The sequence below is a fragment of the Panicum virgatum genome, chromosome 5K, assembly GCF_016808335.1.
Source record: "Panicum virgatum strain AP13 chromosome 5K, P.virgatum_v5, whole genome shotgun sequence".
In the NCBI taxonomy this organism is placed as follows: Eukaryota; Viridiplantae; Streptophyta; class Magnoliopsida; order Poales; family Poaceae; genus Panicum; species Panicum virgatum.
In genome coordinates this window covers 1160482-1182130 of record NC_053140.1, presented here as the reverse complement: position 1 = coordinate 1182130, position 21649 = coordinate 1160482, and the positions used below count along the sequence as shown (strand labels likewise).

At 51.2% G+C, this 21649-nt stretch overlaps 3 protein-coding genes across 4 annotated transcripts; 2 read left to right on the top strand and 1 right to left on the bottom strand.

Moving 5' to 3' along the window:
* The first annotated feature begins 2695 nt into the window (after nucleotides 1-2695).
* On the top strand, nucleotides 2696-5631 carry LOC120705522 (S-type anion channel SLAH2-like). 2 transcript variants are annotated; one of them, XM_039989907.1, is made up of 5 exons: nucleotides 2696-2886; nucleotides 3018-3142; nucleotides 3234-3836; nucleotides 3926-4696; nucleotides 4781-5631. In XM_039989907.1, exons 1-5 carry the CDS (start codon nucleotides 2862-2864, stop codon nucleotides 5183-5185), a joined length of 1929 nt encoding a protein of 642 aa, XP_039845841.1. In that variant the 5' UTR covers nucleotides 2696-2861; the 3' UTR covers nucleotides 5186-5631. The 2 variants fall into 2 exon arrangements, with proteins under 2 accessions (XP_039845841.1, XP_039845842.1); XM_039989908.1 differs by having other exon boundaries at nucleotides 2697-2886; nucleotides 3234-3803.
* A 5694-nt stretch (nucleotides 5632-11325) lies between these two features.
* Nucleotides 11326-14914, bottom strand: LOC120705521. Its single transcript, XM_039989906.1, has 2 exons — nucleotides 12045-14914; nucleotides 11326-11877 (listed from the first exon to the last, which is right to left on the bottom strand). Exons 1-2 carry the CDS (start codon nucleotides 12659-12661, stop codon nucleotides 11547-11549), a joined length of 948 nt encoding a protein of 315 aa, XP_039845840.1. The 5' UTR covers nucleotides 12662-14914; the 3' UTR covers nucleotides 11326-11546.
* Nucleotides 14915-15050: 136 nt separating this feature from the next.
* On the top strand, nucleotides 15051-19183 carry LOC120705520 (2-hydroxyacyl-CoA lyase-like). The gene is made up of 2 exons (XM_039989904.1): nucleotides 15051-16839; nucleotides 18499-19183. Exons 1-2 carry the CDS (start codon nucleotides 15433-15435, stop codon nucleotides 18811-18813), a joined length of 1722 nt encoding a protein of 573 aa, XP_039845838.1. The 5' UTR covers nucleotides 15051-15432; the 3' UTR covers nucleotides 18814-19183.
* Nucleotides 19184-21649: the final 2466 nt, after the last annotated feature.

Genomic DNA, 21649 nt, shown 5'->3' with positions numbered 1-21649 from the left:
GCGAAGTCACAAAGAGTAACAGTGTTCTGAGTCTGGATGAACAGTGCTCCCTACCGTGATTTACTGTAGCATGGCGTGTGTGGCTACCTTGGTTGCCTCTTGCTGATGCTGGTGTCGGAGACTTATATAATGACCTTGCTTATCGGTAATTCCACCTATCATAGACCTCTCGCGCACATATGCTCGTGCTTTGGAGTGTGATCGCAACCGTGCATGCACTGTGCAGATGGATCTTTTGTCTGTTGGTCATACCAGCTGCCATATATGAGGACAATATGTTTATTTTCTTTTTAATTTTTTGGTTTTGCGAAAAACACAAGATAATATACGTGAACGACTCCCAGATGTATGACGCTTAAAATAAGGTAATTAGTTAAGATAAAACTAAAAGTTTTGTATGTATTTGAACAAATGGGAGGGATTATATATGTTTTTGCTCATCATGACTCCTGTGATGGTATCTGGTGTTGAAGGTGGGATCTAGCTCATAGGCAACGTAGTAGCTCTTGGAACCAGTCCCAGCCAACATATATATATATTCTATGGCTTTACCATGATAGTGAGTGGCCTCGATCGATCGGCCACGTCGCTCCTGCCGGATAACTTAATTATCTCTTTGCTAATTAATCTGCGTGTGGTGGTTATGTTAAATATCACAAGGGAAATGGCTGTTAGTACTTGCAAATCCTGCCATTGCGGCCTGGGGGTCCAACAATTTGTACATTGATTTGCAAGGGCAGCTAGCTGGTGAGTCCCCCAAAATATATATGCCCCGCTTTAATTAGCTAGATAGATACCCTTGCTCAAACTTCTTAGCTACTACCTCCGTCCCAAACCACAATTCATGCTATAGTTTTTCTGGATGCATGCATATATTATTTTTTATTTTATATCTAGATGTGTCTACATACATAAAAAAAACTATGTACACATAAAAAAAATCAAAACGAATTATAATTTAAGACTGAGGGAGTACATGTATGCTATATCATTTGTTGGACAAAAACAAATCATCTTGCAGCTTGCATATAGTAGGGGTAAATATGACCTAAAAAATACTTTAAGAAGGCGACATATAGTATACTACTATGCTAGAGTATTTTCAAAAAAATATATATATGTTAGACCCTAGCACGCATGCACAATCGCGGAGAGAGACAGCATCCGAGCTAGTTCGTGGGCCCACTATGTCATACTCGTGTAGTTCTTGTGGCAACCCTGAGCATGGCGTGGGCATGCCCGCGCGGGTAAATCGTGATTCGTGACGCCACCTCCCTAGCCAGGCTGACACGTGCTCCAGGCATCGGGCTCCTCGACTCCGACCCCACCCGCAGCGACACAGCCCCCGTCGCCCGCCACTCCTAACCCCGCCGGCCGCGATCGCCGCCGCTAGCCCTAGGCCCTAGCTGATCCGCCCCGACTGGTGATCGCCCTCGAGAACAGACTCACCGCCGGCATTGCCCTGCTCGTCCCGACCGAACGCCCCGATGCACCTGTGTTCCAGGTATGATACTGATCCCCAACACTTCTTCAAAAAAACAAAAAGATACTGATCCCCAACGATTACTTCTTCCCTGGAATTCTCTTTTTTTTTTTTTCGAACACGCCCTTGAATTCTTTCGCTTGGGTATCGCTGCAACTGCATCACATCGCATCGGGAACGACGCTTCTCTCTGACGCCTGGGCCTCGCGTTGATACGAAACCCACGAGACGGGAGGGCGAAAACAAGTTCAGAAAACTTCAGGTTCTGGAGCTTCTAGGCAGTTCAGGCTGCCGCCTGAGTTTCCCTGACAGCAACCGGGCATGGCATATTGGCATGTGGCGTGGCTCAGTCAGAAGCCTTTGCCCTAAGGCCGTGTGGCAGGTATCGCTTTCAGTTCAGAAAGTTAGCGCATGGCCTTGTCCACTTGTAGCCTCCCTTGAACAATCTATCGTTTTGCGTTTTACCTTGAGCAAGGACAAGCTCGATCGGGGCACATGTTCAGCACGCTGATGATGTTCCTGCCTAGCAACACAGCATGCTAGATGTCACTGCAAAAAAAAAAAAAAAGCATGCTAGATGCTATAATTCTATAGCACATCTCTGAAGTCCGAATTATAATTAACAAATAATACTGGTTCTCATCTCGCTTATATCAGAATAAAAAAGAATAGAATTCAGATGCAAATTGATTTGCATCCCTGTGGAAAAGATTTATTGGAAAGCTGAAAACAGACTGTCATCTGCGCTGGTAGAAGTTTTCAGAGCTTAGCTACTGTGAATGATAAGGCGAGCAATAAGTTTCAGATATGACGGTCGTCCTATCAACAACTAGCCATCGCCCAGTTGCGCTAGCGCTACTCCCTGTAGAAGCATGTGTCTCAGCCTGCCTGCCCGACAGTTCTCTTCCCCCAAGAGCTCTGCATCTGCTACCAAAAACTAGAGGCCGTGGTCTCGTCAGGGTTGCCTGCAGTTCAGGGAAGGCCATGCCATTTGTGCCCAACGCTTGCCATGCTTGCGCTCGATCGGAATGCCGGAGCCACAAGTCTCGAGATCTTGCCGGGATATCCTGCACGGCGGCACCTGCGCCACACATATGGACGGTTCGTGATGCGTCGGCATTCAATTGCACATTCTGCCCGGCGATGCCGTCTATCTATCTAGCTCCTCCCTGCACTCAGTTCGGAGACCTTATATATACGCGCGTCCACTACACAAACACAAGTGGTATTGCATTGCATCTTCTTGTGAGCAGCTGATTCTCTTGTCTGCTACACGGGACTAGCCGATTCCTGTTCATCTATCTTGGCTTCAAAGTAACATTCCCCTTAACTTCTTTCTTCTCATAGTGATCACTGCTCAGTCAGGAAGTAGACGGCAATGACAAGATGCACGGCGTGCACCCGTAAGCACTCTAGTGATGATGACTCCACTCCTTTGCACTGACAAGTGATCGATCAGCTACGGTGTCTGCGTTTGTGTCGATCGATCTCCAGCCTTTGTTTTGTTTTCCTCTGACGATGAACATGCATGCAGGTTTCGCGAGGTTCATGGAGACGGACGAACCTGCGCCGCTGCCGCAACGTTCCGCGCTCGTGCACCCGGACGCCGTCGCCGTTCACATCGCGTCGAGCCTCTCCGCCGAGGAGCCGGTGTTCAGAGTAAGCCCTCGTGTCACTGACCATACACGAAGCTAGCTAGCACCTGGTCGAAACCAACCAGGAGTATGAACGGTTTTTGGTGTGTGCGTAGGAGCGACACGGTGACATGATCGCCGCCGCCATGGCCGCAGCGGCGTCCCCGGGGTACTCGCCGTCGCTCCCGGGCGCGCGGCAGGTGTCGATCAGCCTGCCGGCGTCGCCGACCGGGTTCGGCGCCTCCAGGACGGAGGCCATGACGGACGCGCCGCGGCGGATGATGGTGCCGCCGCGCGCCCCGGTGGCCACCGTGACGCTGGCGCAGCCTGACAAGGTGGTGTTCCGGTCCCAGCCGATCCCCGCGGCGCCTCCGGGGGCGGCGAAGGGCGCCGCCCAGCAGGGGCACGGCGACCCGAGCCGGAGCGCACCGCACGCGGCGAGGCCCAAGGCGCGCAGGGACAAGAGCTACGACTCGTTCAAGACGTGGTCCGGCAAGCTGGAGAAGCAGATCGCCACGCACCTCCTGGGCGGGCGGCCGGCGCCGGCGCAGCCGCATCAGGAGGAGGAGGAGCCTCCCGAGGACGAAGACGACGCGGCGAGCAACCGCCGGCGGCTGTCTTCCTCCATGCCCGAAGTGCAGCGCTTCTTCGCGGCGCTGGAAGGCCCCGAGCTCGACAAGCTGCGGGTACTACTGCTGCTGATCACATCCGTAGCTGCTGTTAGCACCTCGCTCCTAGTAGCTTGCTCGTGCTCCTGCTGACGTGGCAGCTGGCTGACCGGCGTGTTGTTGTTGTTGGGTGGTGGCAGTCCTCGGAGGAGCTGATCCTGCCGTCCGACAAGACGTGGCCGTTCCTGCTCCGGTTCCCGGTTTCGGCGTTCGGCATGTGCATGGGCATGAGCAGCCAGGCCATCCTGTGGAAGCGGATCGCCATCTCGGCGTCGACGCGGTTCCTGCACATCACCGTCAAGATCAACCTGGTGCTGTGGTGCGTCTCGGTGGCGCTCATGCTCGCCGTGTCGGCGCTCTACGCGTGCAAGGTGGTGTTCTACTTCGAGGCGGTGCGGCGCGAGTACTACCACCCGATCCGCGTCAACTTCTTCTTCGCGCCGTGGATCGCGTGCCTGTTCCTGGCCATCGGCGTGCCGGACGCGGTGGCGGCCAGCCTCCCGCACTGGCTCTGGTACCTGCTCATGGCGCCCATCGTGTGCCTGGAGCTCAAGATCTACGGCCAGTGGATCTCCGGCGGGCAGCGGCGGCTCTCGCGCGTCGCCAACCCCTCCAACCACCTCTCCATCGTCGGCAACTTCGTCGGCGCGCTGCTCGGCGGCATCATGGGCCTCAAGGAGGGCCCCATGTTCTTCTTCTCCGTCGGCCTGGCGCACTACATGGTGCTCTTCGTGACGCTCTACCAGCGGCTGCCCACGAGCGAGACGCTGCCCCGGGATCTCCACCCGGTCTTCTTCCTCTTCGTCGCGGCGCCCAGCGTGGCGTGCCTGGCCTGGGCCAGGATCACCGGCGAGTTCGGCTACGGCTCCCGGGTCGCCTACTTCATCGCCATGTTCCTCTACGCGTCGCTCGTCAGTACCTCGTAGCTGCTTTGCTCCATGACTAGCTAGCTGCTGCTGACATCTAGTACGTATCATCCATCGATTGGCGTGCAGGCCGTGCGGGTGAACCTGTTCCGGGGCTTCAGCTTCTCGCTGGCGTGGTGGGCGTACACGTTCCCCATGACGAGCGCGGCGATCGCGTCCATCCGGTACGCGTCGGAGGTGAAGAACGCCTTCACGCAGTGCCTGTGCATCGCCCTGACGGCGGCCGCCACGCTGACCGTGTCGGCGCTCTTCCTGACGACGCTGCTGCACGCGGTGGTGCACCGCGACCTCTTCCCCAACGACATCTCCATCGCCATCACGGAGCGCCGGCGCAAGCCCATCTTCACAGAGGAGATGAGAGCGAGCAAGCGCCGCGGCGGCGGGGCTAGTACCAAGACCAAGCAGCAGGCGGCGCTCGACACCGCCGCCTCGGACCTGGAGGCCGCGCGCGCCGCCACGACGTCCTACACGTAGACTGCCGGGCTGAACCCGCCGCCGGGCAACCGCAAGCATGACAGTGATATCAATTGATACGGTGGATCGATTGACAGTGTCGTTGTTGGCTGCCGTGTGGGCCGGGGTAGTGCGCTCGGCAGAGCCACTAGTGTAAGATGCGTGTCTGGATGATGAGGGACGAACTCACTCTTTGCATGCACACCATGTATTACTGAGGAAGATCTATCGTATATACTAGCGCTTTAATCTCCGCATGAGTGTCCCACGTGTCAGAAAGGAAGCCTGGTGGGCCCCAGTGGCGGATCTAAGGGGCGCGGGGCTAGGGCGGCTTGAGCCTCCTAGTTCCTGGGCATAAGCGGTAAGCATCGGAGTGCTGTATGCAACCTGCAACATTGTGATTGAGGAGGGATCAACCTGCAACCAAATGAAGCAATAAAGTGGCGATCAAGGGGCTGTTCGGCTGATCTAATTTTGGCTTGTCTCGGCTTATTTTTTCTCACATAATACTATTCATTCTACCAGCAGAAAACACTATTCACTGGATCAGCCGAACAGCCCCCAAGGGGGGTAGGGGATTGGCTGCCTCCTGTATGGCTCCATTAAAACAAGAGGAGCAGAAAGTGAAGGGAGAAGAAGAAGAAGAAGAAGAAGAAGAAGAAGAAGAAGAGAAAGGAGGTGAGACAAGAAGGCTTCAACCCCTCCCCAGCCCTGTGCTCGCGAGCTCGGCAAGAGGACTAACTGAGAGTGGAAGAAGGAATCCCACGAGTCGGTAGCAAATCGAAGGCAGAGTGAATATCAATCTAGTGATAACCCAACAACAGAAAATTTTAAAATGAGGATGCAAATCACAAGCAGATCTCGTCATCTTGCTAATTCTTTACACAGTTTTCTTTTTCTTTGAAAAAGGATTCTTTACACCATTTTGGATCAAAGAAGCTGTTTTTGGCCGGAGAGGGAGAGCAACACGCCAAATTGAATCATATTGCAATCAGATGTCCCCAGCCCACGCTACGATGCGATCCGCCGAACCGGGTTACCCACGAACCAGATTACAGGTCTCTTGTAAATTTTAGGATCGTGTATGTATATATTTGCATAAAACCTCTTATTCGGATGGCTCCGGCTCCCGCCCGTTCACCGGCGACGGCCGCTGCCGTCAGAGTCCTCCCATCCAAACCGGAAGCTCAAACGACCAAGGTTCGAACCCAATCTCTCCCTCCCAAAGGTCGAGATGTCTCATGCTTTGTCCAGTCTCAAGCTTATCGCGACAAGACCTGGGAGAATTTCTGGGTAAAGAAGGGTATGCCCCTGGAGATGGTGTACTTTTGGCGCCGTCATGATTGGAGCTGGGAGATAGCTGAGGCAACTGAAGGTTTGCGAAGGTGCTTTGACAAGAAGGGTTTTCTGTTCAAGGATCAGGCTACGTCGATGGGAGGGAGTGCTAAGTTCTGAAGCTTTGACCGAGGTGCTGCTGTAATTTCACTTTGGTCTACTGGTTGGCGTGCCGACCTGTTTCTGCACTTGATGTAATCACCATGGGGCTATGTTGCCCGGATACGGATAACGGTACACGATACAGGGATACTCCGATACACCATTTTTCCAAAAACAAGGATACGGGGATACGCCAATATATATAAAAAAATAAAAAAAGTTTCAGGAGCTAGAATGTGAGAAAATAGAAGTTCTAGGGACTATAATGCATCATAAACTCATATATTCATATGTTCTATAATTATTAGAAAAGGGAAGGGGCAGAGGAAAAAAACCAACCTTCTCTTACCTGTTCGTCAAGTTCCACGAATGGATGTCGGTCGTCTTCTTCCCCAATCTCCGGCACTCTCTCTCTCTCTTTCTCTGTGTAGCGGCCAACTCTGGCGGCCGTGGCTCCTCCTCTCCCTCTCCGGAGGCTGCGACTCATCCTCTCCCTCTCTAGCGGCCGCACGAGCCGTGCGAGGCTGCTGCGGGCCTGCAGCTGCGCGAGTGGGGATGAGAAGGTGGCACAGCTGAACGGAGGACTTTTATACGAAGCGATTGAGTGGTGTTGTTAGGGTTTGAAGGTATCGGATAGGTATCCCATGAGTATCCGATTTATTTTTATTATTTGAAAATACCTAAATAGTCCGATACTTACGGGATACGTATCCGGGAGTATCCGTGGAGTATGGGTATCCGATACCGGTAAGTGAGTTTTACGAAGTATCCGCGTATCATAGCCGTGGTGTGATCTCAGTACCTAGTTTTCTCTTTTGGGGGCTGTGGCCCTAACTCTGCGGGGCGATTAGATCCGTCCTGTTCTGCGCTTGGATGTAAACACTTTCTGTCTTTCGTATTACGTAAGAGGGGAGCCCTGTGGGTCTCTTAAACTCTAAAAAATCTCTCCCTCCCATCGCCCACATTGCGTTTGCGTGCGGGTCGCCCCCATTTCGCTCTGATCCTCCCTTACGAGCAAGCCATGGCACCTCGCCGTCTTCTTGGTCGCTGCCCTGGCCACCCTCTCGACTGTGGGGGTGGTGGAGAGAGGTAGGAAAAGATCCTCGTTGCTTGAGCAGCCAAGGCAATGGGCCACAGGGAAGGATGAGGGTGAGATCTTTTTTTCGCGACCGTGTCTGAGCATGTTTTTCATTAAGAGGGAGAGAAAAGTAGTACAACAGGGTGGGGCATGACCCTGGGTTGGAAGGTTCCAGAGATTAGCAACCCAACCCCACACACAAAACATGAAAGGAAGCTTACACAGTCGGTAAAGCGCGACCCGGTAATCTACCTAGTAACAATAAAAGTGGTTCTTGCCTATGGTGACCAGCCCAAAACCAAGCGACCATCTCATCAAGTACAAGACAAAGCAACTGGGAAACAGATTTGGAAGACCGGTCGAATGTTCTGCAATTTCTTTCCTTCCATAGGATCCAAGAAATGAGGATAACCACCGAGTCAAAACAGCGACGATCATCTTTTTGAACACATTTCCTGGCCGCCTTCGACCATGCGACGAAACCAAGGCTATTGGTCGAGGGTGGAATGCTGCCCCAGCCAACCCTGTGAAGAAAGTTGAACCAAAGCTCCCTTGAGAAAGAACATTCAATTAGAATATGATCAATAGTCTCTGATACTTGGGAGCAAAGGGCACAATCATCGTTGTCTTGGAGCCCATGTTTTTTCCTTCGGGCGGCCGTCCAGCATCTATCATGTAAGACCAGCCAGATAAAGAACTTGCATTTTGGAGGCGCACACATTTTGCGCAGTAGACCTGCTCCATCAATCGGGTGCTGTCCGATGAAGAAAGAATGATAGGCGGATGACGTGGTGAAAATCCCATCCGATGTCCACTTCCAACAAAAATGATCATCAACTCCCTGAGTTAGCTGAATGTCTCTTGTCAAGTCCCAAACGAGCAGGTAGTCCAGAATAACTTGAACTGTGAGCGCCCCAGTTATATCCAAAATCCAACTATCACCACTGAGTGCTAGTGCCACAGTTTTCACCCTTTTGGCACAGGGGCGTACTGCAGCAAACAGACATGGAGCAAGCTCAGCTAAACATTTGCCTTGCAGCCAGCGATCCTTCCAAAACAAAGTTTTCTGGCCATCCCCCAAAACCACGAAAGTGGAGGCGTGAAACATTGCCTCAACAACGGGATCACGATCATCAGGTAGTAAATGCCAAGGTCTAGTCTCCTCAGTTTGCCTCAGCCAAAGCCAGCGCATACGCAGCGCATCACCAAAACGTTGCAAATCAACGATGTCGAGACCACCCAATTCAGGTGGACGGCAGACCCTAGGCCAAGCCAAGAGACAATGCCCCCCCCCCTTTGCCGAGCGAGCACCTGTCTAGAGAAAACCGCGCCAAATATTATCAATGCACTTGATGACCCAGGGGGAGAGACTAACCGCAAGAGCTGTATGTGTGGGGATGGCGGACAGAGTGCTCTTGATGAGTACAGTTCTACCAGCACGGTTCAGAAGCCCAGCCTTCCAAGATGGTAAACAATTTGCAACCTTGTCCACCAATGGCTGCAGCGCTGTCTTGTTAACTCTTCTCAGTCCAAGTGGAATTCCCAGGTAAGTAATGGGGAAAGGATCAATTCTTCCATGAAAAAATTTGAGAAGAGTGACCGTAGCCTCAAGGTCACAATGGATTGGTGAAATCAAACATTTTTCCGGGTTGGTTTTGAGGCCAGAGGCCCTGGCAAAGATTTCCAGAATTAACTTGGATAGGGAAAGGTCCTGCTGGTGCGGGGTGAGGAAGAGCACGACATCATCAGCGTACATGAAAGTCCTGTCAGATATCTTAGGATGTAACGGTCTCAAAAGTTGTCTGCTATCCGCCAGGGCAAATAGGCGATTCAGACCTTCCATCGCCATCACAAAGAGAAGGGGGGATAAGGGGTCCCCTTGACGCAAGCCCCTCGCATGACAAATTCTTCTACCAGGTGAACCATTGAGGATAATCTTGGTGCTTGCCGTGGAAAGGATTAGAGAGATCCAGTCAATCCAACGCCTAGAGAATCCAAGGTGGTGAAGCATACTCAATAGAAAGCACCAATTAACTGTGTCAAAAGCTTTTGTAATGTCAATCTTAATTAGAGCGGATGGAATTTTGTTGCGGTGAAGAATCCTGGCAGAAAGTTGCACCGCCTTGTAGTTCTCATGGATGAGACGTTTCTGAATAAATGCACTCTGATTATATTTGATGAGATCATTCTTGTGTGGTGCAATGCGGCGTGTGAGCACCTTGGTGAGTAGTTTGGCAAAGCTGTGAATTAGGCTAATAGGTCCAAAATTCCCAACAGTAGCCGCATCTTGCTTCTTACGAAGCAGAACCATATATGCCTGATTCACCAGGTAGAAGCTTCTACCATCAAGCGACCAGATGGCTTGGAAAGCACTCAAGATGTCATCTTTAATCAACGGCCAGGCCGTCCTGTAAAACAAGCCCGTGAAGCCGTCCGGGCCTGGAGCTTTGTCCACCGGCATCTCACAGATCGCTTGCCAAATCTCTTCTTCACTGAAACAGTGGTCAAACATATTTCCTCGAAGAGATGGCAACCCCAATGCCTCAATGTTTATTAGATTTTGTTGAGTTCCAGGTGTGCCCAACAGAGAGTCATAGTGCTCAAAGAAAGCTGAGGCCATCTCATCATCCTTAACGAGCATGGCATCATTGGTTATCAGCTTGGGAATATGGCCTTTACGGTTCCTATGACAAGCTTGTAGATGAAAGAACCTGCTGTTGGCATCACCTTCGGCCAAGAAAGAAATAAGGGCGCGTTGTCTGACCATCGTACGTTGTAGAGAAGCAAGACTGAGAGAGCAAAGTTTCGCCTTGCGCCGTAGGGCCGACTCATGAGGTGCCAATTCCCTTCTGTCTTGAGCAGCATCTAGCCTTGAGACAATTTCCTTGGCAATGGCCAACTGTAGGCGCACCACACCAACGTGCTTAGCGCTCCAGCTCTTTAACATCTTGGCCGTGTTTCTAAGTTTAAAGTCTAGGTAGCGAAAGGCATCAGCCGTGCCAGACGGCCAGGGAAGGGGTGACTTCCAGGCCTCCTCCACCACCTGGAGGTAGCCCTCACACTTAGGCCAGAAATTCTCGAAACAAAACCGCAAGCAATGTGGAAGGGAGCAGTCAGTTTTGAGAAGTGGCGCATGGTCTGAGCATTCGGAGGCCAAGGCAGATAGCTCATGGTTAGGAAAGGTTGCAGACCATCCTTCAGAAGCAAGAACCCGATCAAGCCGTTCCAGCGTTGGGATGTCACGCTCATTCGACCAAGTAAACAACCTCCCCTTAAGATAGAGCTCCTGCAGCTCACAATCATTAATGAACTGCCTGAACCGCTGCATCATGCTCCTATTTAGTGGGGAATTATTCTTGTCCGCGGCCTGATAAATAAGGTTGAAGTCCTCCTAGAGCAGCCAGGTGCCTGTGCTGCTGTGCACCCCTCGCGCACCTCCCTGAGTTCATCAAGAAACATGATCTTTTCTTGGTCTGTTTGTGGACCATAAACCGATGTGATCCACCAAGATTCACCGGAATCCAGCATGGTGATTTTCGTAGTTAGACTATGCTGTCTAAGGGAGGGACCGGAAACAGACCAAACATTGCGCCGCCAGGTCAACAGAATACCTCGGCAAGTGTTCACTGCAGGGAGATCCAAGAAATCAAACCCCGACCCACAAATTTCCAGAATGTCATTCTCCGAACAAGCTTGAAGTTTAGTTTCTTGCAACGCCACAACAGGGAGATGTTTTCCTGTGCGACCAATTCACGTACTACATTACGACGGGCCCTAGAGTTTAGCCCCCTAACATTCCAAGTCATACAGTTTTCAGCTAACATGGTAACCAGATGGAGCGACCCAGGTGATCAACCAAGCACACAACTAAGACACCAGTACAGGTGTCGCGACATCTGCTGCCATCGTGCCCATTTCCGTCGGCAGCAAAATATCAAGAGCCTCACAGTGTGATACTGAGAGGGAGGAGGAGAATGCCTGCTCGAATTGTTGGAAAGCAGAGGCGTCGGGGGGATGGAGGTCCGACGTGAAGCCCAGTTTCCTCATCATAACGTTTTGTGCCTGAACCGCAGGCTTTGTAGCTCGGTGATGAGACTTCTGTGCCAATCGCTCGCTGCGACGGATAGTGAATTCTTGGGGTTGTTGTCGAGAGCGCCGTCTTGGCGGCGAGGCGACCAGGACAGCACGAGGTGCATCCCTACAAACATCATGCGCGAAATTAGCGACCGTTTCATCAGCCAGGAGCGAAGCATAAGGAACCAAATGAAGAGGCAGAGCCTCCCGCGTTCCCCGCGCCACCGTAACATTATGACAGGAAGGGGAGGTTGGTGGTTGAAACACGGGCACATCGGCACAATCACGTACCGGTTCCGTGGGTGACAAGCTGAATCGTACCGATTCGAGAGCGACATGGGCTTGATCCAGAGCGACCTGGTCATGAACAGAGGCGACCACGGACAAGGAGAGTGAGGCGACACCACATATAGTATCCTCCAGAAGCATGGGGTCCCAGGTCGATCCATGGGTAGCAGGAATAGGGACAGACTGCCGGAGTACCAAGTCCCCAACAAGCAGATCGGGGACCAGAGTCGACGAACCCCGAAGTGCATCAGCCTCAGCGAGCATCGGGTCGAAGGAGCATGACAATGAGTCAGTTGGTGGAGTGGCATCAAGGAACGCAACATCATCAGGAGACCCATTAAGCCTTGAAGACTGTCGAGGATGCCCGCCCAGCCGAAGCGGTAGGAGCAAAGGGTGCTCCGGCGCACACTGAATTGTGCCCACCACAGGCACGGCAGTGGCTCGATTCCGCGGCAAGAAAGGCGGTCCCCAGCCAGGGCCAAGCTACGGATCAGAACTCGAACCAACGTCGTTGTCGAACCTCGTTCGCTTTGGCCAGGGGTTGGACCGTCGCCGCGGCTCATTGCCAGGGTGCCCATCATCATCACTATCAAAGCTATCTGGCCACACATCATCGTCATAAGGCCGTCCACAGCGGGCCGAGCATCCTAAGGAGCATCTCCTCCTCGATTTCCACGCCCTCTCTGTCTACAGTGCCAAACAATGTATCTACAGTGTCAAACAGTGTATTTGCTCTTTCATTTACTCTTTTCGCTGTGGACGGTCTAAGAGGAGTCACTTGACAGGTTCCAGTCTTGGATTTCAACAATGCGCACATTAACCTGGTACCACAACCCATCATGGCATGAGTGAATAATTTCATGGGGACGTAAGAACAGTCCCGACTCCACATACGGTACAGGCGGCTCCTAGATGAAAATCATCTTCGTCTGCGGCACCAGGTCCGGATGAATACACCATGCACCAACAAAATACTTTTTACTATCATCACCCACGAGTTCAGGTGGCGCTTCAACAAGATCGGAGCAGGAGGTATCTAAAATGATCCTGACAGTGGATATGTTCCGCCCATGTGCTGGAATTCCACGTAATTCAATCAGAACCCTGAAGCGCAGCGACTGCAGAGAGGCAGTGGCTTGTCTTCTCCAGCGTTTCCAGACCAATTGAAAAGGAGCTTCAGCCGGATAATGGGCGTGTAGAACTCTGTCAGCATCAGCAGCCGAAGAGAATTCCACCAAGAAGTCCCTAGGCTCGAAGGTAGAGACCTTGTACTCCCCGTGCTGGACAGAAAAGAATTCCTCCAACAACATGCAAACCTGCCAGCAGGAAACCAATGGGCGAGTGCCACCAACAACAGCCACCAGGGCACAGGCCGCCAGGCGTCCCTTAGTATCATCAATCTCCTGTGAACGCGGGATAATGCAGAGTTCAGAGTGAGGACTCCAGGAGGGATCACCAATGGGCTTGGGGGAGGGAGGTGGCGACCCAGAGGCAGGGGGAGGTCCTTCATCACGCAGCGGAGAGGGGGCACAAGCTTTAGGTAGAGAGGGTGCGCGACCAGTGGACTGCGACCGGGCAGAGCGAGTGGTGTCGGAGGTCGGCGAGCGACCCTGTTTGGAGTGGCCAGCACCGTGCGATCTCACCACCGCCACACGCCGTGGTTGGCGCGCCGAAGAAGAGGGGCGAGCGTGCCAGCCCCCCACAGCCCGGGAGGCACGACCCCGTTTGCAGGTCCGGGCGCGGTGGCCCACCTGGCCGCACTTCAGATAGCGGGAGGGGTTCCGGCATGCCACCGCGACGTGGTCCCTGGCCAGCAGCGCCCGACGAGATCAGCCGACACCGGGCGGGGAGGTGGCCCGGGAGGACGGACCTGTCGGCGCCAGCGTCGATGAACCTCGACCCAGCCACCAACATCACCAGCACCATCAGCGACCGCCGGGATATGATTGGAGTTGACGACGGCGACCGGAGGAACCTGAAGGGGAGGAAGCCGAGCATCCCCCCTCCCGCAGGGAGGCGTGCCGCGCATCCGCCATGAAGCCGCCCGGGGCCGGCGACATGGACGCGGAGGCGTGGCTGGGGCACTCGTCGGAGGGAGAGGCGACCTACTTGCCCTTCAGACGAGCCAGCGACGACCGGGGTGAGTCGTCCTCACCAGAGGAAGCCGAGAAGCGAAGCCAGTCGGGGGTGCCGTCGGACATGCCGGCACCCGGCGTAGATCCCGGCGGGGGTAGGACAAATGGCCACCGCCAAGTTGATGGGGAGGCAGATCCAAGCATAGGAGAGGAGGCTAGGTCGGCCGCGACTGCCGCAGCTGCCAGAGGAGGCAGATCTGGCCGGGGGGATTCATTCCCATCGCCGACGGCTTCTTCCGCTCGATCTGCCATGTCCTAGGGGGAAAAAAGGAGGAGGGTCGGAAGGAGGTTTGTGGACGCCGGCCCCGGTGTGGGCGAGATCTTCATGGAGGCGGAGGAGTTCCCCTGGCTAAACAGCATGCTGCCGTGAGCAATTGAAATAAGCCGGGAGTTGGGAGGGTTTGTCATTTGCTGAGTGATTTTTGCAACCTGAAATGTTTGCAATCTGGATGAGATTTTTATTGGAAATTTATTAGTTTGCATTCTTTTTATTGATGTGGGGGCGAATTGATCTTGGAATTCGACTCCGGAACTGCTGATGGCAGGAACTCTGACCCGGATACGTTTGAGGGATTGGAGAGGCTATCAGCGGGACCAAGCGGAAAAATGCTCCGGCAGCAGACGCGCCATGTCCCTGGCGTGTTTCCGCAAACAAAGGATGCATCATTGTTAAAAAAATATGGATGCCATCCATTTCAGTAGTCAGCACTCAGCACTCAGCGGAGGGAGGAGGAGACGCCGCCCCGACCACGCGAGAAGAATGCGCATCCGCTCGCGGGCGGCGGCTACCGTGTCCGCGATGACGTTGACGCCGGTGACCGGGTGTGCCGTGGGCCGCTTCTTGTGGGCAGCAAATGGGCCCCGTCAACAACCACATGGGCCCAGACGACGAAGCCTCGTCTCTGCCGTCGGCTGCGCTGCGCCTCCTCCACGCAACTCGGCCACCGCTCCTACCCTACCGGCGAGGTCGCCGAAGCCTCCGCCTCCGTCTCCTCCAAAGTCTCCACTAGTGCTCGCCGGCCCCGCCAATCGGCCACCTGTATCCCCAGACACACCGCTCCAGATACACCGGTGCACAGGTGCCCCTGCACAGCTGCCCCTGCACAGGTGCTCAGCTGCCTCGCCGGCCCGCCGCCGCACGCCTGCTTTCCCTTCCTTTTAGTATAACCACCTGCAGCTGCACCCCCGTGCTCTGCTCAGTGCTCAGCGCTCGCCAACCAACTCCCCAACCACCGGATCCCAGGCAAAAGGGAGGGATGGCCGCCGAGACCGTCGACGGCAGCGCGCTCGCGGGGCGCGCGCTGGCCGCGGCCGGCGCCCGCCACATGTTCGGCGTCGTCGGCATCCCCGTCACCTCCCTCGCCTCCCGCGCCGCCGCCGCGGGGGTCCGCTTCCTCGCCTTCCGCAACGAGCAGTCCGCGGGCTACGCCGCCGCCGCCTACGGCTTCCTCACCGGCTCCCCGGGGCTCCTCCTCACCGTCTCCGGCCCCGGCTGCGTCCACGGCCTCGCCGGCCTCTCCCACGCCACCGCCAACGCCTGGCCGCTCCTCATGCTCTCCGGCTCCTGCGACCAGGCCGACGCCGGCAGGGGCGACTTCCAGGAGCTCGACCAGATCGCCGCCACCAAGCCCTTCGCCAAGCTCGCAGTCAAGGCCACCACCATCGCCGACATCCCGCGCCTCGTCTTCCAGGCCCTCGCCGCTGCCGTCTCCGGCCGCCCCGGCGGCTGCTACCTTGACATCCCCTCCGACGTCCTCCACCAGACCCTCCCTCAATCCGAGGCCGCGGATCTCATAGCAGCAGCAGCAGCAGCCGATTCGGCCGCTTCCAACCCATCCCCGCCCAACCAGAAGCCCCTAGATGAAGATGAGGCCATCGGGAAAGCTGCGGACCTGCTCCGGCGCGCGGAGCGGCCTCTTGTCGTCATTGGGAAGGGTGCCGCGTACGCGCGCGCGGAGGAGGCCATCCGGAAGCTGGTGGACACCACGGGCATCCCCTTCCTCCCGACGCCCATGGGGAAGGGGGTCGTGCCCGACTCGCACCCGCTCTCCGCCACGGCGGCACGCTCACTCGCCATCGGACAGTGCGATGTGGCTCTGGTCGTCGGTGCCAGGCTTAACTGGTTGCTTCACTTCGGCGAGCCGCCCAAGTGGTCCAAGGATGTCAAGTTCATACTTGTGGATGTCTGCGAGGAGGAGATTGAGCTCCGGAAACCACATGTGGGGATTGTTGGTGATGCCAAGAGGGTGATTGAGCTCATCAATAGGGAGATCAAGGATGATCCATTCTGCTTGGCAAGGTCGCACCCATGGGTTGAGGCCATCACCAAGAAGACCAAGGACAATGTTGTTAGGATGGAGGCACAGCTAGCAAAGGATGTTGTGCCGTTCAATTTCTTGACACCGTTGCGGATAATCCGGGATGCCATCCTTGCTGAGGGAAGCCCTGCTCCGATAGTGGTCTCAGAAGGGGCAAACACCATGGATGTTGGCAGGGCTGTGCTAGTGCAGAATGAACCAAGGACAAGACTGGATGCAGGGACATGGGGGACCATGGGGGTCGGATTGGGGTACTGTATTGCTGCTGCAGTAGCCGAACCCGAACGCCTTGTGGTTGCTGTGGAGGGTGACTCTGGATACGGATTCAGTGCAATGGAGGTTGAGGTATGAATGTGGCACAGCCCTTTCCACATTGAAATATTAAGTAGTTAAATCTCAGGACTCATTTGGTTTAGTTATGTAACATGCTATTAGCACCCTTTCTTATTTTTCTGCTGCTATTTTGCTATCATCATGTTACTGTGAGCCGGAATTAATACTCTTCTAATTGGAGAAAGCCAGGGTCATGTTGCTGATGTCGATAATGCTAAGATACTTGCTGAGACCATCATCAATTTATATGAACTATGACGCTGCTGCCATGTTCCAGGTGTAAATGTGACGCATAATAACTTGGAGATAGAAAATCAATCTAATGGACATGCATAGATGGCATGCCCTCTGAAAATTACGCAAGGATTGTGTATGAGTCTATCTTTTGCAATTCTGCTGATTCATACTGTTAGTACAAGTATTCAATGTAGCATATGCTTTTATGAACGAATGGATAACCAATCAACTGCTGTCCACAAATGAGCAATCGAATTATCCTAGTGGTTCGTCTGTCAGGATATGTTGTTTATAATGCACATTTGGTAGTAGATGCTTTGGTATACTAAAACTCCCAGCTCCATGCAGTCACCATATACGCATATTTTTGTACTGTCTATACCTCTGTAATCTCATTGGCCCCAGGCACAACATGAAATTTTGACTTGGGACCACAGGGGGCACCATTACTCATAAATTAGACATTTTGCCGCATGCTTAAAATTTCATTGTTTGACAGTTATCCATCTGTAATTCTGTATTGCCAATTGAACAATGAAATCATTTTGCTTTCATTATGGTGACCTTGTCTTTTTCTTCAGATTACTGTGCATCATGATTTATTTATCTATTTATTTTGGAATATGATCTGATGAATGCTTGGCAAAACCATTCCAGTCCCTGTGCCATTCTTTTAATTTTGTCTGCAATTTGCTCAATGTGTCTTCTTAATGATAAATTTAGAAGTTGAACCAGAATATGTCTATAGTTTTGGTTATTACTTTTATAGGTTTACACATTCTATGATATTGGAGATGCACTTCTGAATTTTTGGTGATACTTTTTATTCTTTCTTCTAGTAGGACTACTATATGGCAGTTTTATAATATGTGTGTTGTTGCATACTAGTTAAAATAGTAGGATATTTGGCAGATGTGTGGTTCAAAAGAACTTGATGGAAATGCATCAAGCAAAATATCTGATCGCTTGCGTGCTTATTTATATGTCCTTGATGGATTAGCTGGACAGGGTTATGGTCAGCAAAGTAAATTTGTCATAACTAGCCATCTAATTAACCCAAATTCAGGTCTTCACTATGGTCTATACTTAGGATAACTAGTAAAACTTCATAGGATGTTTTAAAGTCTTATGTGTGGTTGACTACAAAGCACCAAACCTCTGTTTAATTAGGTCACCTTTATTGGTTAATTTTGCTTCACTGTTTTTATGTCTTTTTCGTTTTTGGTAACTTTTTAGTTATTCCTCTCCAGCTTGGTTTACGTTATCTATTTTTTTCTTTTCCTTGATTTTTTGCTACTTCAACTTCTAACTAGTCCCTTCAATAAATTCTCTTTTCCAAAACTTGCTGTACAAAATGTTTATCATTTCATTTTACCACATTGTACCAGACAAAAGAAATCCCAATTATTTACTTTTGCACCTTTCATTTTACAGACATTGGTGAGGTACCAGTTGCCCGTTGTAGTAATTGTTTTCAACAACAACGGTGTCTATGGTGGTGACCGGAGAAGCTCTGATGAGATAACTGGACCCTTCAAAGATGACCCTGCCCCAACTTCTTTTGTCCCAGCAGCAGGCTACCACATAATGATGGAAGCGTTTGGAGGAAAAGGTTATCTTGTGGAGACACCAGACGAGCTTAAATCTGCCCTTTCGGAATCATTCCGTGCCAGGAAACCAGCAGTCATCAATTGTATCATTGATCCTTACGCGGGTGCAGAGAGCGGCCGGATGCAGCACAAGAACTGAGGGTGTTTGTACCATACCATAGCAAGATGCAGATGCGACTTAATAAGCAATGCCCTCCAGCGTCCAGCCCTTTTGTTTTTGACGACTGGTTCTTTGTTCTGCGTACCGATGTGAGGTGCTCTGTAAACTTAGCTGGACGGTTGAAACTGAAGTGGGTATTCACGGAATTTAGCTTCACTCCCCCGGTAAATATGGTCTATGGATGCTCTCGTGGATAGTGTTCCATCTTTGATGGCATGTACATGTATTATGATTGTCCTCAAGCCACGATGCAAATGTGAAACTAGTATCCTCTAAAAGAACAGTTTGTAAACTGGTGTGTTTTTCCTTCTTAAAATGAATGAGTAATAAGTTGCAACAGGCTTCAACATTTCTGCCATTCCTTAAATTGGCATTTCAAGATATGCCACTGTATGTGTACTTAACGACACAGCAGCTCTTGATGAAATGAAATGTTGACTATGTTATGTTTTCGTAGTCGAGCATCGTGTGGTGATGAGGAAGCTGTATACAGGACAGTGCTAAAACAGCGAAACCCGCACTCCAGCTTAAATGTTTTCCGTTACAATTTCTGAGCCGGCTGATCCTGAGCTTCGGTTGAGATTTTTTCCAATCTCAAAGTTCTAAGATGGAACCTGGACAGGGATGGCAATTGCACCCGCGGTTCTAGACCCGACGGGTGCAGGTTCGATATTCTACCCATGGTGGACCTGCACCCCCGCACCCGCGTATTGCGGGTGCGGGTTTGAGATTCCATCCGCGGGTGGACCCGCACCCATCCACAAACAAAGAAATTCTAAACCAACGTGTTTAGATAAGGCTTATTTCAACTATTCTAATTATAAAATGAGCACAAAAATTTATAGATTTATTGTTAGTTTGTCGTTAATATTTTGAATTTGGGAATTTGTTGTTAGTTTGTCCTTATTACTTATAGAAATGTAATGTTTGATTATTTAAATTAAAAGATTTGTGCATTTTTATTATATCTTTTGTCACACCCGTGGGCACCCGAAACCCGCCCGAAACCCGTGGGTGCGGGTGCGGGTGTAGAAATGCACCTGCGGGTCTATCTGCGGGCGGGTTTTTTCCAACCCGCGGGTTTGCCTACGGGCGGGTTTTCATCGAACCCGCACCCACATCCGCGGGTGCCATCCTTAAACCTGGAGCTGGAGTAAAGCTGGCCACGGCTAACCCATCGAACTGAAGCATACATGTTTCTAAACTTGTCGTTTCGACATTAATTACTATATAAAGAAATTACTCTCAATACATATACTCAAAAGTTACTAGGAAAAGGCAACCCAAACACCCCTGCATATCGTTTCTAGAGTTTAAATTAGAGTTTGTTTAACAATCATGAAGCACAGAGCCCTTGAAATCATGCGGCGGTGGCGGCGTTGTTTGCCAGAGCCCAGAGAGGCCATGGGCGCTGACTTGAGATATGGAGGGCCTGCAGCTGCACGTTATTAGCATGCATTCAGGGGAAGCTGCGTTGCTTGTTGCATTGAGACCTATTGACACCAAAAATTTCCAAACGTAATTTTGGTAAGAAGGTTGGAGCTGATGTCTGTTCGGTCCAAGCTGTTAGAAGACCTTGGTCAACACTCAAGAGAGCATGGTCAAAAATTTGGTCAAAGGCGGCGTGACGGGTGGCTGCGAGTCGGACTGGAAGATGGTATCATCATGAAATTCAGGGATCCGATTACTTTTAAAAAGATCTTGTAAATATAGTAGATTTAGCTATTTTTCTTTTGGAACAAGTTTATTGCATTGTGATAAGTTAGGAGTCCTAGTTTCAAGAGATAAACAGTATGCCTCAAGGTTTGTAAAAGATAACAATAAACCAATCCACTTGTTTCCGACGACTTCTTCAGTGAACAGTGCTGCATCGTTTCGATCTCCGGTTTGCTTGTAAGCATCGTCTTAATAGATTTTTTAAACTTTAATTACGGGCGCATCGCTGTAATTTACCAAGTTATTATCCGATCTCTTTTAATGCAAACAAGTCTGCCATTGCTTTAATCTCTTGTTTGATTTAATCGAGTTCATCAGTTATCAATTTCTTTTAGTTGCTCATAAGGCTTCTCTTCTGATCTCAAATGTGTATTTATTAGATCTCATAGTTTATCTCACGGAGATTACAGATCTATCGGCTGCTATTTAATCTCTTTCTTTGCAGAATTTTGATAGCCGATAGGTTTAGTAATCCTCGTTTGATGCTAAAAATTGGTCAAATCTTGTACCTTGTTACAACTAATCTTATCAGGTGATTCGCTTCATTTATCTCCATGTATCAGACTGTCTCGTTTAGGTCTGGTCCGACTAATGGTGACGATAAGTTGAGTTTAATGAGTTGGATGCATCCCTTTGCAACTATATTCGTTTTTTGTTCTAGTTGTTATTTGTAAATCAGTTTTATAGCCAATAGCTATGCGCATATATCGGATAGTTTGGCCGATGCCTTTTTTGGAACTATTCAGAATCCCAACCGATATGTTTTCTGATAATTACTGATTAAATTTTTTCTTTGTCAATTATAGGTCAAATTGACTGGTATACAGTGAACCTCGAAGACAGGTCAAATTGACTGGCACAGAGCTCCTAGGCCTTAGCATGTCGTGCTCGGCAAGATTCACCGCTCCGAATTTTGTAGCAACAACTCCTTATTTTCGAGTGTTCCAGTATTGTATTTATTCTCATCTCTATTATAGGTATTTATTTTAAATGTTCCGTTATCCTTTTGTCGATGTTGCAAAAGGTCTTTTGGATGTTTCACTATCCAGTTTTTGCAAAGGTGTGACTCCTAGATAAGATGTTGCGTGAAATATTTTCA

What these genes read in the sequence shown, in the direction of transcription:
- LOC120705522 (XM_039989907.1), top strand. Translation starts at nt 2,862, where the DNA reads ATGACAAGATGCACGGCGTGCACCC. An exon ending in AAGATGCACGGCGTGCACCC is followed by an intron (nt 2,887 to 3,017) that starts GTAAGCACTCTA and finishes ACATGCATGCAG; the next exon opens with GTTTCGCGAGGTTCATGGAG. An exon ending in TGTTCCTCTACGCGTCGCTC is followed by an intron (nt 4,697 to 4,780) that starts GTCAGTACCTCG and finishes ATTGGCGTGCAG; the next exon opens with GCCGTGCGGGTGAACCTGTT.
- LOC120705521 (XM_039989906.1), bottom strand. Translation starts at nt 12,661, where the DNA reads ATGACGATGATGTGTGGCCAGATAGCTTTGATAGTGATGATGATGGGC. An exon ending in GCTTGTCACCCACGGAACCG is followed by an intron (nt 11,878 to 12,044) that starts GTACGTGATTGT and finishes TGATGTTTGTAG; the next exon opens with GGATGCACCTCGTGCTGTCC.
- LOC120705520 (XM_039989904.1), top strand. Translation starts at nt 15,433, where the DNA reads ATGGCCGCCGAGACCGTCGACGGCAGCGCGCTCGCGGGGCGCGCGCTG. An exon ending in TCAGTGCAATGGAGGTTGAG is followed by an intron (nt 16,840 to 18,498) that starts GTATGAATGTGG and finishes TTCATTTTACAG; the next exon opens with ACATTGGTGAGGTACCAGTT.